Source organism: Panicum virgatum, chromosome 1N (assembly GCF_016808335.1).
Source record: "Panicum virgatum strain AP13 chromosome 1N, P.virgatum_v5, whole genome shotgun sequence".
In the NCBI taxonomy this organism is placed as follows: domain Eukaryota; kingdom Viridiplantae; phylum Streptophyta; class Magnoliopsida; order Poales; family Poaceae; genus Panicum; species Panicum virgatum.
The window spans coordinates 53,968,603-53,982,849 of NC_053145.1; the positions used below are offsets into that span (position 1 = coordinate 53,968,603).

The following is a 14,247-nucleotide window of genomic DNA, read 5'->3' on the forward strand; positions in this document are numbered from 1 at the left end:
TTTCTCAATCAAGGCCCCGTTCAGTTTCTAAAAAAATTCATCCAATATCTGTCGCATCGAATCTTCGGACACATACATGAAGCATTAAATATAATTGAAAAAATAACTAATTACACAGTCTTACTAATTAGCACGAGATGAATCTTTTAAACCTAATTAATCTATGATTAGACATTATTTATCAAATAACAACGAAATATACTACAGTGTCAAAACCCAAACTCTTTTATCAACTAAACACACACCAACCAAATGTGCTGCTGCTACCCGATGCCATACGGTCAAAGCTAGAGCACGCAACTAAAAACTCGAGTCTGCGAGCAAGTCGATTCCCAAAACGAAAACACGTGCTCGGGTCAACCGCCGGCGGCTCTACCAGCTCCGGTGTCGCCACCCTCCACCTACTCCGCCGCCGTCCCATCTCCCTACAATTAGCCACTTCCGCTGCGCCGCAGCGGCACATCCAGCGCCGAGCACCAGCCCGCTCCCGCTCGACACCCAGACCTCACCAAACACAGGTCGTCCACCGGGTGAGGCATTTCGTCGAGCACCACGGCCCCCCGTCGCAGTTATGCTCCTCACGAAGCCCCACCCGTCCTCCCTCGCCGCCCCCTCCCCCTCCGCGGCGCTCCCGAAGCCTGGCCCGACCGCCAACCGCGTCGCTACGCCCCTACCCTCGTACAGCTCCCGCCGCCGCGGCAGCCTCCGCGTCTCCGCCGCGTCCGTGGCAGCGGCGCAGCCCACACCGGCGTCCCCGGCCGCGGCGGCGCTGAGCCGCGTGGACGTGCTGTCGGAGGCGCTCCCGTTCATCCAGCGGTTCAAGGGCAAGACGGTGGTGGTCAAGTACGGCGGCGCGGCGATGAAGTCGCCGGAGCTGCAGGCGTCGGTGATCCGCGACCTGGTGCTCCTCTCCTGCGTCGGCCTCCGCCCCGTGCTCGTCCACGGCGGCGGGCCCGAGATCAACTCCTGGCTGGCGCGCGTCGGCGTGGAGCCGCAGTTCCGCAACGGGCTCCGCGTGACGGACGCGGTCACCATGGAGGTCGTGGAGATGGTGCTGGTCGGCAAGGTCAACAAGCAGCTCGTCTCCCTCATCAGCCTCGCGGGGGCCACCGCCGTCGGCCTCTGTGGCAAGGACGCGCGCCTCCTAACCGCGCGGCCCTCCCGCGACGCGGCCTCCCTCGGCTTCGTCGGCGAGGTGACGCGCGTCGACCCCTCCGTGCTCCACCCAATCATCGCGTCGGGCCACATGCCGGTCATCGCCACCGTGGCCGCGGACGAGGCCGGGCAGGCCTACAACATCAACGCGGACACGGCGGCCGGGGAGATCGCGGCGGCGATCAGCGCCGAGAAGCTGCTGCTACTCACAGACGTGTCCGGGATCCTCGCGGACCGCGACGACCCCGGGAGCCTGGTGAGGGAGGTGGACGCCGCCGGGGTGCGGCGGATGATTGCGGAGGGGAAGGTGGGCGGCGGGATGATACCCAAGGTTGAGTGCTGCGTCCGCGCCATCGCGCAGGGCGTGCGCACCGCCAGCATCATCGACGGCCGTGTCCCGCACTCGCTGCTGCTCGAGATCCTTACGGACGAGGGCACCGGCACCATGATCACCGGCTGAAGCTTGAAAGCTTATAGTGAGCCGTGTTATTTGTTTGCGCGAGAGGTGAGTGGTGAATCAGTGTTGGCCGGAATTGTTTTGCTCATGCACCAAAGTGTTTGTCAACTGAACCAAAGAGTGTATTGCCGTGACCTGGTGCTGGTGGGCTATATGTTATTCATGGACTGCATCAAATCAAATTCAACCTGCAACTTTATCTATACAAAGAAATTTTATTGATGGAAATTTATTTGTTTTTCTTCACCCAACTGAACTTCTGTGGCTCCAAGGTTTGAGCGCACAGATAATAAGTAAAAGACCCAGAACAACATTCCCTCACATGATCTGCCAGGGTTAAATAGTAAACAATAAATCAATAATCTATAATTTCGTGTGGACCTAAGTTATGAAGCTTGGCGTGTTCTACAAAACATGTACAGACGGCTTGCAGAATGCCAGAATCTCGCATCACCACACTTTGAAATCCCAATGTTCACAACTGTAGTCAAAACCACCAGGGAAAAGCATAAGCACGCTGAATGCAACAATAATACTGTTAATATTTTGCGATATGTCATAATTCCCCCACAATCACAGTGGCAAATGCAAATTCTAGGCCTGTCAAACTAATGCTGCCATCACCAATCTTGATTTAACTAACTGACTAGAGTTGCTCCCGTGTGTAACTAACTGACTAGAGTTGCTCCCATGTGTAGTCAAGAGACAACGAAACATAGAAATGTAAAGTCGACGGATTGTTGTGCTCACTTGATACGAGCAATGGCCACCACGATGAAGACAAACACGGTGAGCATGAATGACACCTTCACTGCATCACTGTATGCATCTGGCTTCTCTTCATCCTCTTGAGGGCGGATCAGCATGTTGAATATCTTCATCACATTATCCAGGAATTCCAATATTTTTGTCTGGGCACTGTCCAGGATCCACTTAAGCACTTCAGAAGGACCACCAGCGCCGCCCTTTCTATCATTTTCTTTTCCTGGAAGATGAGATTAGACGACATAAGTTAAGACAGAGACCAAAAAGAGAAGCAATAGTTACACAGCTAAGATCCGATGGTTCGTCAGAGTACTGCTTGGAATCAACAAACAGAACAATATATGTGAGTATGTCCATACATGTGCGTGAAAGTTTTGTGCAACTTACCATCATGTAAAGATCTTCTGAAATCTTGAACTGCCTCATTATTCATGACAGCATTCCAAACAGCCTTATCACATGACAGAGACATAACCATTTTCTGCATTGATGAACAAGATTAACACAGTAACGGAGAGATAAGCTGTTCAGAAACTTCACGAGTGGTACATCAAAATATCACAGGGCAATGTAACATGATGTGGCATATACTATATAATGCCAGTATCTAAGTTATGTGAAATATAGTTTTCAAAAAATAAGTTATGTGAAATAAATAAGAAGAATGGGTTCAGTTAAAACCTGAACTGTAGGATCCTTTTGCAACAGACGGAAAGCATCCAAAACATGCCTATGTTCCCTTGAAAGAAGAGCCGTTGAGTTGAGAACATAGGCAGCAGGTTCAATCCAGTCATCTGATCCTGATGAATTGCCAGATGAATGTCCTGAGGTGGACAGTAGTGCTGTTTGTCTGTTGGTTGTATCTGAATCCACACCAAAAGGATTCTCAAACACCCTAAAGGAAAGGATAGCTCAATTAGATGGAGCAAAGAACAACAGCAGCTAATGTCCAATTTTTCGATGCGATTTAATGTGCAAAGGTTTATTACAGCTTCATTTAAGGATGGAAAAGATCCTTTTCATGATGCATAAGATTTTTTTTGGATTACAAACTAAATGCAAATTGTTAACAGGTTTATTACAGCTTCATTTAAGGGTGGAAAAGATCCTTTTCATGATGCATAGGATTTTTTTTTGGATTACAAACTAAATGCAAAATTGTTAACGCAGCAATGATAGTTCCGGTGATCATCTTGCAGGAATGAACCAAAGTGTGCAAGTAGTACAACCCAAATGTTGGAAAAAGTTGCAAGCAAACATGCACTGGGAGTTACCACAATTCCTATTTTGATTCCTCATATCGCAGCTAGTAGACATAATCAGGTGGATCCGAACACTCTATAACAGTCCATACAACAGACTACCATAAATTCATGTCAAAGAGCAATCCAACGATTCAGTAGAACCTCATTAATGATGGTTCATGAATTCTGGATGACAAAATTGGTACGGCAAGTTGCTGTGGATGTCTGTCCATGCAACTCCCTGGGCTCTCTCCATCCGAAGATTTCAGGGACCACCCAGATCAAATCACGAATGAAGACAAACAAACCACCAATAGAACGCTCCCATACAATGAACAGAAAGCACGGAAGGCTTCATGTCCCCGCCAGAATCTATATAGGAGTATCTCACATCAAACTATATAGAGAAACAGCTCCAATCTAATTCAATCCGTCGAAGCAAAGGTTAACTTGAGCAATCAAGCCCGTCACTAAAACAAGGAACATCAAAACGCAAAGGTAGATCCAATCTAAGCGAGATTGCGAGATAATTCTGCTCTAACGAGGTGCGCCAGCAAATCTTACTCCTGGATGCTGGTGACGGCGCCAGCGACCTCATCTATGGTGGGCGGGGACCAGAACACCACCCTGTACTCCTCCTCTTCCTCCATCTCTCCGGGACCGGGAGCCCCGGGGACGACCTCCTCCCAGTCCCCCTCCTCCCCGTCGGGGCGGAACGCGCGGGACTCCCAGTACGCGGCGGCGGCGACCGCGGAGGGAGGGGGCGGGGAGCTGGCGCGAAGGGGGAGGCCGCCGGCAGCGGTGCGCGAGCGTGGGGATGCAATGGAGGTGGAGGCGCCGGCCCCGGCGCCGAGGCCCGACGAGGTGGAGGAAGAAGAGCGCACGGCGCGGTTGGTGAGGCGGAGGAGGTGCCTGCCCGGCGGGTTCCTCATCGCCGGCGGGAAGCAGATGTCTTGGGCTCCGAGGTCCGCTCGCCTGCACCGCGCGCGCTATCCAATCCGCTCTCGTCTGTGACTGCCTCCGCGCAATAGGATATAGTAGATTAAAAAAATTGGCTTGAGCAGGAAGGAAGTTTTTGGGCCCTTGGAGGTTTGAGGAGTTGCAAAAATCTCCCAATGAATTTGTTGAGTATTGCTAGGGGTCACCCAAACTACTCGGACGGTTTCTTGCGGTGTTGAGCATGCTTATTGGTTGTCCTATTTTACTACTATACTCTTCTAGCATATGATTCCACCAAGTTAGGTTTCTATATTATGCAATTGACCGGTCTTTGAAAAGAATCTACAAATGACAATTATTAACGTATTATTGTTCTAGTAAAAAAATGATCATCTCGAAGCAGGTTTTATTCTCATTCTAGTAGGCGAGCCGACCTCATACTTTGAATCAAGGGACCCCTTTAGTTAGACTACTCCTTGTTGCTATGATATTTTCCACCGTGTTTAGTAAAATTTTACATAAAAAGACGAATGTATGCATGGAGTACTAAACAAAGTTAATTTGCGAAACCTTTTCATGGACGAGTGTAACTTTTCGAGACTAACCTAATGAGCCAAGTTTCACCATGATTAGCTACAGTGATGCTACAATAACCACACCTAATCATCCCCTAATCGTACGGTCAAATGCCTCATTAGCTACAGTACTATAGTTGTGGAGTTGATTTTATAATTAGACTTAATTTAATACTCCTAATTAGTAGTCAAAAAGCCTAAAAATTTTCATGAAAATTTTTACAGGGGCCAACCAAACATAACCTTCATAGTGTAATTTAAGCGAACCAAGAAAACTCTTTAGCAAAAAAAAAAGGGTGGTGAGGTACATGCTGACGATAGAGACTGATGTCATACATATAATTAGGTTATTTGTTTATACAAAAAACAAAAAAAGGTAACCACACCAAACAGCATTATCCCATGCTCACGAGATTAATTGGAGAGATTAACATGCAGAAAAGCTGAGCAATTGAAAGCCGCCGGCCATGTAGCTTCAGCTGTGCACCAACGGTTTTCCATCCCCGCAACCACAACCGTTGCTTTGCCCGCTTCTCGTTACGGGGCGGGCCGAATCGATCCACGTCGCCGTTCGGGCCCCGCCGCAAGATCCTGCGCCGCAAATGGCCAAAGCCGTCGTCCCACCTATAAGGAGATTTAGGTTGACCACAGCGGAGGGAGCAAGAGCAAATTTGCTCCCTCCTTGTTTTTCACGCTCTCTCTGTCTACAGTGCCAAACAGTGCATCTACAGTGTCAAACAGTGTATTTACTCCTTCATTTGCTCCCTCCACTGTGGACGCCCAAGGAGCAACGACGACCCACACATCCCAGGTATGTACGGGCCTACGGGGTTCCGCGCGCTGGTGCATGTCAGCGGACAGCTCGTACAAACGCCCACCGAACTTTCGGTCCCACACGCACCCCCTTTGTTAGTTTAGTTGCAAAGTTCAAAATTCCAAAAAAAAATTTTCTGACACCTGCATGGAGATTTAAATCTAGATGGAATAAAAAACGCATTGCACGGTTTGCCTGTAAATCGCGAGACGAATCTAATGAACCTAATTAGGCCGTAATTAGACGCTAAATTACTACAGTAATGCTACAGTAAATAACCTCTGATGACGAATTAATTAGACTCATTAAATTCGTCTCGCGATTTACAGACGAGTTCTGTAATTTATTTTGTAATTAGTCTATGTTTAGTATTTCAAATATAGAAATATGTTCTTTTAAAAATTTTACAATCTGCACAAGGCCGCAGTTCAGAGTCCGCGCACGCTACTCTACCCCCGCCGGTGATCAGCGTTCAGCGAAAGCTGTCAAAAAAGCCCGTGCCACTAACCTTCTCATCCGTTTCTCGACTTCCGAGAACGTGCACAATTTCACAAAGGCAAGCCAGGTAACGCACGTACGGAATGACCTCGCGTTGATCCCAGCCGCGAGCTCCTTCCTTCTCGTGACGCTTGAATACACTTCCCGCGATTGATCCGCGAGTGCGCTGCCTTCACGACATGACGCGCCGCACGTCGAAATCGTTACGCGACATGGAACGGAAGGAGCTGCGACGCGTCGAAACTCGAAACCGCTGCGCTGGCACGAAGCGTGCGCCGGGCCGGAAGGGATCCAGGAGACAGCGACGGGCTGGGAGCCTCGCGGCCAACCAGCCTCCTCCGACGAACTAGGGGGCAAGCCGCAAGCCCAAAAACAGGACGTCGAAGCAACCAGCGCAGGAAGGAATCAAGAGAGAGATCGGCGCGGCGAGGCCGGCCGCGACGTGGCGTGGCGGCAGAGCGGCTAGAGCCCCACCGATCCAGGACACCGCGCGGAGACCCGGAGCAGACCAAGGGACGGAGGCCGGCACGCACGACTGGGCAAGACATCGCACGACGATCGGATGACGCGTTGACCAAACTGCCACCGCCGCCGCCCGCCGGCCGCGGCCGTGGGACTTGACGCTGCCGGATCCGGCTGACGGCTTATTCTTCCGTTCTTGTCGCCGACGGCGCCCCGAACCTATCTTCTAGCTACGAAAGCTGTGCAATTCCACCAGCGGGGACCCGATCCACGTCGCCCGTTAACCCGCCAGCCGTTGAATTTGACCATGGAGCAATATCGGGCGTCGGATTGGGTACAACTTAACGGGCCGAGCAGATCGGGTCCGGCTTAACGGGCTGGCTGGATCGGGCGTCCCACCCGGGCGCCATACGGCAGGAAGGTTCGAGAAGTACCGGCCCGTGCCACCGAGATGCCCACCACCGCAGAGAGAAAGAGGAGCTGCAGCGACGCCGTGGAAAAGGAGCTGCCGCGACGCCACGGAAGAGGCACCGCACACGGCCTGTGCCGTCGCGAGCCGGTCCGCCCGAGCCCGCCACGCCTTGCTGTCCCGTCGCGTCGATCTGGCTGACGGGCTACCGCGGGGGAGGAGGAGCCGCCACATCGCGCTGTCGCGGAGGCGGAGTCCTCCGCCGGATGCCGCACCGCTGACGGGGTGTCAGCCCACCCCCGCGCGGCTGGCCGCCGGGGCCGGATGCACCCGCCTGGCCACCCTGCGCTGCCACCGGAGCCGGACGCGCCGCCGCGAGCCGGGACCAATCCATCAAGCGCAGCATCCGGGGCCACCCGCGCCCTCTAGGCCTTGCCACCGGGTGGGGAGAGAGAGGGCTCTCGAGAGTGAGTGAGAGAGAGAGTGCTGCGATGGGATAGGGAAAGGAGATGAGGAGAGGAAGAGATAAGATACGACTGGCTGTGACCTTTCCGATTTTTTAAGCATTGCAGTAAAAGTGATCTGACCAGCTGCAGCTGCAGCTGCAGCTCACCATCGTGGTGAAAAAAAAAGAGTGGACAGCATGTGCAGCACAGTATTTAGCTTATTTCTTTCCGCGGAGTGAAATGTTATGTAGGGGCTGAACAAATTTGTACAGATAATAAAAAAATATAGGTTCATTATTATGATATTGATATCGTCTACAATATATAATTTAAACTAATCATATTTTACATAAATTATTCTGATCATATTTTTTATAATATTTTATCTACGAATGTGACTACTCTAATTTTGTTTTCAATCTATATAATTCCTTCTTACAATTCTAGACGAGATCTAAGGCCAGCAAAGCAGGCCACGTAGTGGGCAACCCCTGTCCATTGGACGGGATGACGGCTTAGATAGTGCAAACCCTTGTTTTTTGAAAAAAGAAGGCACTCGAACTTTAATCAAATCAACTCGCACTCCGAAGACTATTTCATATTAACATTTTTAAAAAAGAACCTCAATCTGTACCAAAATGAATCCGGCATCCAAGCCTCCTCTTAGAAAATTTTCCGAAATTTCCCCTACATTTATCAAAATTAACCCACACTCCATTCTCTCTCAGTCCTTTTTTTCTCTAATAACCTCATAGTTTTATACAATATAAGCTCAATATGTTGGATCAATTATATCATATAGGATCTGTTGAATCTAGAACTTGAACACCGAAACAACTTCAAATTAAAATGTATCGAATACAAAGATGATTAAAATTTCTAAAACTATAACCTCACTACATAACAAAATTTGAAATTCAAAACTCTTTTATATTCACTTGCATAAAATTTTACATTAAAACAGAATATACACTTACAACTAGAACACCAAAATATCTTTAATTAGAATATAAATTATTTTAATCATATTTATAATAATGTTTTATCTGTGAATGTGACTACTCTAATTTTGTTTTGAATCTATATAATTCCTTCTTATGATTCTAGGCGAGATATAAAGCCAGCAAAACAGGACACGTAGCGGACAACCCCTGGCCATTGGCGGGATGATGACTTAGATCGTGCAACCCCCTGTATTTTGAAAAAAGAAAGGACTCGAACTTTAGTCAAATCAGCTTGCACTTCGAAGACTATTTCATATTAACATTTTAAAAAAAAACTCAATCTTTACCAAAATGAATCCAGCATCCAAGCCTCCTCTCCGAAAATTTTCCAAAATTCCCCCCATATTTACCAAAATTAACCCACTTTCTATTCCCTCTTAGTTTATAGGCTCAATATGTTGGTTCAATTATATCATATAGGATCTATTGAACCTAAAACTCGAACACAGAAACAACTTCAAATTAAAATGTACCAAATATAAAAGTTGATTAAAATATCTAAAATTATAATTTCACTACATAACAAAATTTGAAATTCAAAACTCTTTTATATTCACTTGCATAAAATTTTACATTAAAACATAATATACACTTACAACTAGAACACCAAAATATCTTTAATTAGAATATAAATTATTTTAATCATATTTATAATAATGTTTTATCCGTGAATGTGACTACTCTAATTTTGTTTTGAATCTATATAATTCCTTCTTATGATTCTAGGCGAGATATAAAGCCAGCAAAACAGGCCACGTAGCGGACAACCCCTGGCCATTGGCGGGATGATGATTTAGATCGTGCAAGCCCCTGTATTTTGAAAAAAGAAAGGACTCGAACTTTAGTCAAATCAGCTTGCACTTCGAAGACTATTTCATATTAACATTTTAAAAAAACTCAATCTTTACCAAAATGAATCCAGCATCCAAGCCTCCTCTCCGAAAATTTTCCAAAATTCCCCCCATATTTACCAAAATTAACCCACTTTCTATTCCCTCTTAGTTTATAGGCTCAATATGTTGGTTCAATTATATCATATAGGATCTATTGAACCTAGAACTCGAACACCGAAACAACTTCAAATTAAAATGTACCGAATATAAAAGTTGATTAAAATATCTAAAATTATAATTTCACTACATAACAAAATTTGAAATTCAAAGCTCTTTTATAATTCACTTGCATAAAATTTTACATTAGAACAGAATATACACTTATAATTAGAACACCAAAATATCATCATATTAAAAAAACGTTGCAAATGAAAGCTGCGGAATATTTCTAAATCTAAAACTTTTTTAGTGGACAAAGCTTTCAGATATATATAAAACTACAACATGTTATTCTAGCAGGGAAATAGCAAAGGCAACAATAACTTGGGAATAAAACAAACTATACGGATTTCTAAATCTAAAACTTTTTAGTGGAGACAGCTTTCAGATATATATAAAACTACAACATGTTATTCTAGCAGGAAAATAGCAAAGGCAACAATAACTTGGGAATAAAACAAACTATACGGAGATAACGAATTGACATATTCTTGCCAACTATATTGAAATCGTTAACAAAATGGTGTATCAAGCTAAGTACGCTCTTATTCCATGCATGAAATAAAGCGATTTACCCACCTTACAATCCTTTAAAAAATCTATTCGCCTACACAAAAATAGTACCCGCATATGAAATAATAGTCCATCAAATATAGTAATGTAGTGTAAAACACAGGCACAATTAACGAACCCATGCTGCAACAAGTTTACCGAACCTAACCTTTTGCACATAACTCAGTTTATAAATTAAAATAATATACTTGCTCTACCACATCTTTGTTACATGCTCCCACTGGGGAATAATTTGGTCACCCAAACAGTGGCGAAGCTAGAGCGTAACAAAGGGGGTGCGACTATAAAAGAGTAACAAAAGAAAATGGCAATATAAATACTATTAGCAAGGTCAAAACTATTAAAATAGGCAAAATACATTATATGTCACCTTTAATTATCATCAAATCTGCGTTCTTGCATTTTCATGAAGCGACGAATCACGGACTCATTCGTGACTTTCATCATTTCTTCTTTCTGCACATAGCAAATAAGACAATCGCTCATAAATTGATCACCGATGCGGTTGCGCAAATTTGTTTTCACAATCTTCATGCCAGAGAAAATCCTCTCAACTGTAGCAGTAGCAACTGGCAGTACTAGTACAAGCTTCAGAAGTCGATAAACTAGTGGGTAATGATCATGTTTTCTAGTCTCCACCATTTTCTGAGAAAGCTCGGCAATAGTTTGTATGTTGGAGAATCTATCATCATTTCTCACATCAAATATGTAGAGGCCAAGTTCATTGCTAAGGTCCCTCAGATTTCCAGAATCAAAATCATGTGGATAAAGCTTTGCTAGGCTCAACAACTTGTCCACATTAAAATCACAAAACGAGTCTCTTGGACTAAAAGAGGCCGAGCATACAAGCAATTGAGAGCTTGTCTCGTTGAAGCGGCTGTCAAGCTCTTGGAGTACCCAATCAATAATATCATTGAAACAATCTACTTGATAGTAATGCTTGTTTGTGATTCCAGATTTGTGCCTCCTCTTCTTTGGATCAATATATTCATCTTCCATTTTCAATTTGGCAATATCATTGTTCTCACAAAATTCATACACATCATCTATTAGTTTTTCCCACTTTTCTCTTCTAAGCTCATCTAATTGGCATCTAGTGGCTCTCACACAGTTAATAGCATTCACTATATCTTGATCCTTGCGTTGCAGTGCTAAGCACAAGGTATTTGTGATTCCTAATATAGTCAACATGAGATGCAAATAGAAAATAGAGTCAAAAGACTGGAAATACTCCCGAAGATTTGATGCTTGATCTCTAATTTTCCAGTCCTTATCCTTTTCCACAATTTCTAGTACCTTCATTATTGTAAAAAACATGTCAACTATACTCTTTAGAGATTTATAATGAGAACTCCAACGAGTATCTCCAGGTCTTTGAACACTTTGCTCTTGATTTAACCCTATACCAGTTTGAAGTTGCCTACACCCAAGTGCCTTACTCTTTTCTTTAAGGTTAATATCTCTAATCATTTTCCTTCTCTTAGCTGATCCACCAACAACATTTAATAGTATGGAAACCTTGGTAAAAAAATCACTAACCCCTTTATGCTTTCTCACAATAGCCACAAGGACTAACTGGAGTTGGTGAGCAAAACAATGAACATAATAAGCTGAACTATTTTCTCTCATGATCAATGATTGCAAGCCATTAAACTCACCTCTCATATTGCTAGCACCATCATATCCTTGGCCTCTAACTTGCTTCAAACTTAAGTTAAGCTCAGCAAATAGTGCATCAATGGAAGACTTGAGATGGGCTGAAGTTGTTTCACTTACATGAACAAGTCCAACAAATCTTTCTTTCACAATTCCACATTTATCTACATATCTCAAGACCACAGCCATTTGTTCTTTCCAAGAAACATCTCTTGACTCATCAACTAGCAAGCAAAAAACATCATTCCCAATTTCTTCTAGAATAGCATGTAACACCTCCTTTGCAAAACAATGCACAATGTCCCTTTGTATTTCAGGAGAAACCAAAAGACTATTTTCTGATTTTCCTTTACCTGTTGCCTTTTTTAAGACTGGATTTTGCTCCGCTGCAAAATCACGAAATTCCCTGAAATTCCCTCTATTTAGAGAATCCTTTGACTCATCATGGCCTCAGAAAGGCAAGCCTTGCTTTGCTAACATTCTAGCGACATCAATAGACCCATTCAGTCGAATCATATAGTCCCTCTTAGCACTTTCATTTACACCACGGAAAGCCACATAAATGTGTTGTCTTGTTTGCAACAAATCATCACACTTCTTCATTGCTAGATAGTGAGAGCCACCAACATCACCCACATGTTCTCTGAGCCTTTGTTTTCTGTGAAAACCATTCCAACCATTTTTCACAAAAGCTTCATATGCACCATCCTTCTTTCCTCTGAATAGGAAACAGAAAAAAACAATATGCTCTACCTGTAGATTCACTATATTCAAGCCAACTTCCAAACTCATCGAACCAATCTGGAATAAACCTTCTTGGCCCTCCTCCAATATTTGTTATAGGAAAACTACATGTGCGAGGTTGACAAGGCCCTTTTTCCAAGTACTTTCTTCTCACCATTTATCTGAGATTAGGATGGTAGTCATCAATTTGTTTCCGCAAACCTGGATCATATTTAATCTCCTCTTCCCAATTGATATCATCCAAACACAGATTGCTAGCAATGTTGGCACTATCTGGCTCTGGCACTTTTCTTTTGAAAAATCTTTCCATCGATTAATCTGTATATACACTGTCCAGTAAATAACTTGAGAAAGAAAGAGGCAAATATCTACAAGAAATAAATAGAGATTAAATAACTTGAGAAAGAAAGAGGCAAATATCTACAAGAAATAAATAGATAGCAGCTTTATGTACCTCTGCAACTTCAAGCAGTGCTCGTACGAGATGCAGGCATGCAGCTAGCCGGCGGCGGCTGGATTGCAGAGGTGCTCCACAGCTCCGCTGGCTGCGGCACATGAGTCGCCGACTCGCCGTCTCGCCGGATCGCAGAAAGCAGAGGCACAGTGCACATGCACGGATGGGATGGGAAGAGAGACCGTCGGCCGCCGCCGTGACGGATGCGAGCCTCGAGGGAAAACACGTATACGCGCTGCACTTTTCATCTTGCTGGCTTCCTGTGATGGGCTCAAGTTAATTGGGCTTGCTGCTTGAGCTGGGCTGTGGGGGGCGCAGCATATTGGCCCGAGGGGGGGTGCATACAGGGTCAAAATCTGATGGTAATAACTTGTTTTTGGATTTGGGGGGGTGCATCCGCATCCACAGGCCAATACGTGGCTTTGCCACTGCACCCAAAGTTGAATACTAGGAGCTATTGCATACAATATATAATCAGTTGCACGATACTGGAATGACCACTTTATCTAATGTTGGCTTTTTCAGACAAGTAAACAGTACTTATATCAAAATTCTACTCAAAATAATTGTCAATTAGGTAAATCTATTAAATAAAATGGTCCCATATTGGTCTTGCGCGGCAAGGCCGCGTGCATTTTCTAGTGCGAAACGAAATAGCAGAAAATCCGGCTTGCGTCTTGTTTCATTTCATCGTTGGGCCGGGATTTGGAACAGCCAAACAGGCCTGGTCCATCGGACATGCGGCCCAATAAGAATTAAAAGTTCTCTATTTTTTTAATCTAAGACTACTATACCCGTCGGGACAGGTCAGATCAAAGGAAATCATTGGATCGGATTTTTCGTCCCGAGCCCGGTCCGACACAAGGTCGGGTCAGGTAAGGTTCAGATCAGGTAAAACTCAATGTTTTATTTATAACTTTCGCGTTGGTTCGGATTGGGTTGGGTTTTTTCAGAGTTTGGGTTAAAAATGTCGGCCTGAGCCACTCGGCCCATACATTTG

The 14,247-nt window shown here is 45.0% G+C and overlaps 3 protein-coding genes across 3 annotated transcripts; 1 reads left to right on the top strand and 2 right to left on the bottom strand.

The window, feature by feature from the left end:
* Positions 1-294: 294 nt before the first annotated feature.
* Positions 295-1,840, top strand: LOC120656692 (acetylglutamate kinase-like). Its single transcript, XM_039934877.1, has one exon. The coding sequence runs from the start codon at positions 572-574 to the stop codon at positions 1,613-1,615; it is 1,044 nt and encodes a 347-aa protein (XP_039790811.1). The 5' UTR covers positions 295-571; the 3' UTR covers positions 1,616-1,840.
* LOC120656693 lies at positions 1,814-4,730 on the bottom strand. Its single transcript, XM_039934878.1, has 5 exons — positions 4,186-4,730; positions 3,059-3,272; positions 2,765-2,858; positions 2,363-2,597; positions 1,814-2,093 (listed from the first exon to the last, which is right to left on the bottom strand). Exons 1-5 carry the CDS (start codon positions 4,551-4,553, stop codon positions 2,063-2,065), a joined length of 942 nt encoding a protein of 313 aa, XP_039790812.1. The 5' UTR covers positions 4,554-4,730; the 3' UTR covers positions 1,814-2,062.
* A 5,997-nt stretch (positions 4,731-10,727) lies between these two features.
* On the bottom strand, positions 10,728-11,695 carry LOC120653677. The gene has a single exon (XM_039931367.1). The coding sequence runs from the start codon at positions 11,693-11,695 to the stop codon at positions 10,766-10,768; it is 930 nt and encodes a 309-aa protein (XP_039787301.1). The 3' UTR covers positions 10,728-10,765.
* Positions 11,696-14,247: the final 2,552 nt, after the last annotated feature.

Coding starts and splice junctions, on each gene's coding strand:
- LOC120656692 (XM_039934877.1), top strand. CDS start 572: ATGCTCCTCACGAAGCCCCACCCGTCCTCCCTCGCCGCCCCCTCCCCC.
- LOC120656693 (XM_039934878.1), bottom strand. CDS start 4,553: ATGAGGAACCCGCCGGGCAGGCACCTCCTCCGCCTCACCAACCGCGCC. Junction 2,859..3,058: donor AAAAGGATCCTACAGTTCAG/GTTTTAACTGAA, acceptor TCATCAATGCAG/AAAATGGTTATGTCTCTGTC. Junction 2,094..2,362: donor GTGGCCATTGCTCGTATCAA/GTGAGCACAACA, acceptor TTTTGACTACAG/TTGTGAACATTGGGATTTCA.
- LOC120653677 (XM_039931367.1), bottom strand. CDS start 11,695: ATGAAGGTACTAGAAATTGTGGAAAAGGATAAGGACTGGAAAATTAGA.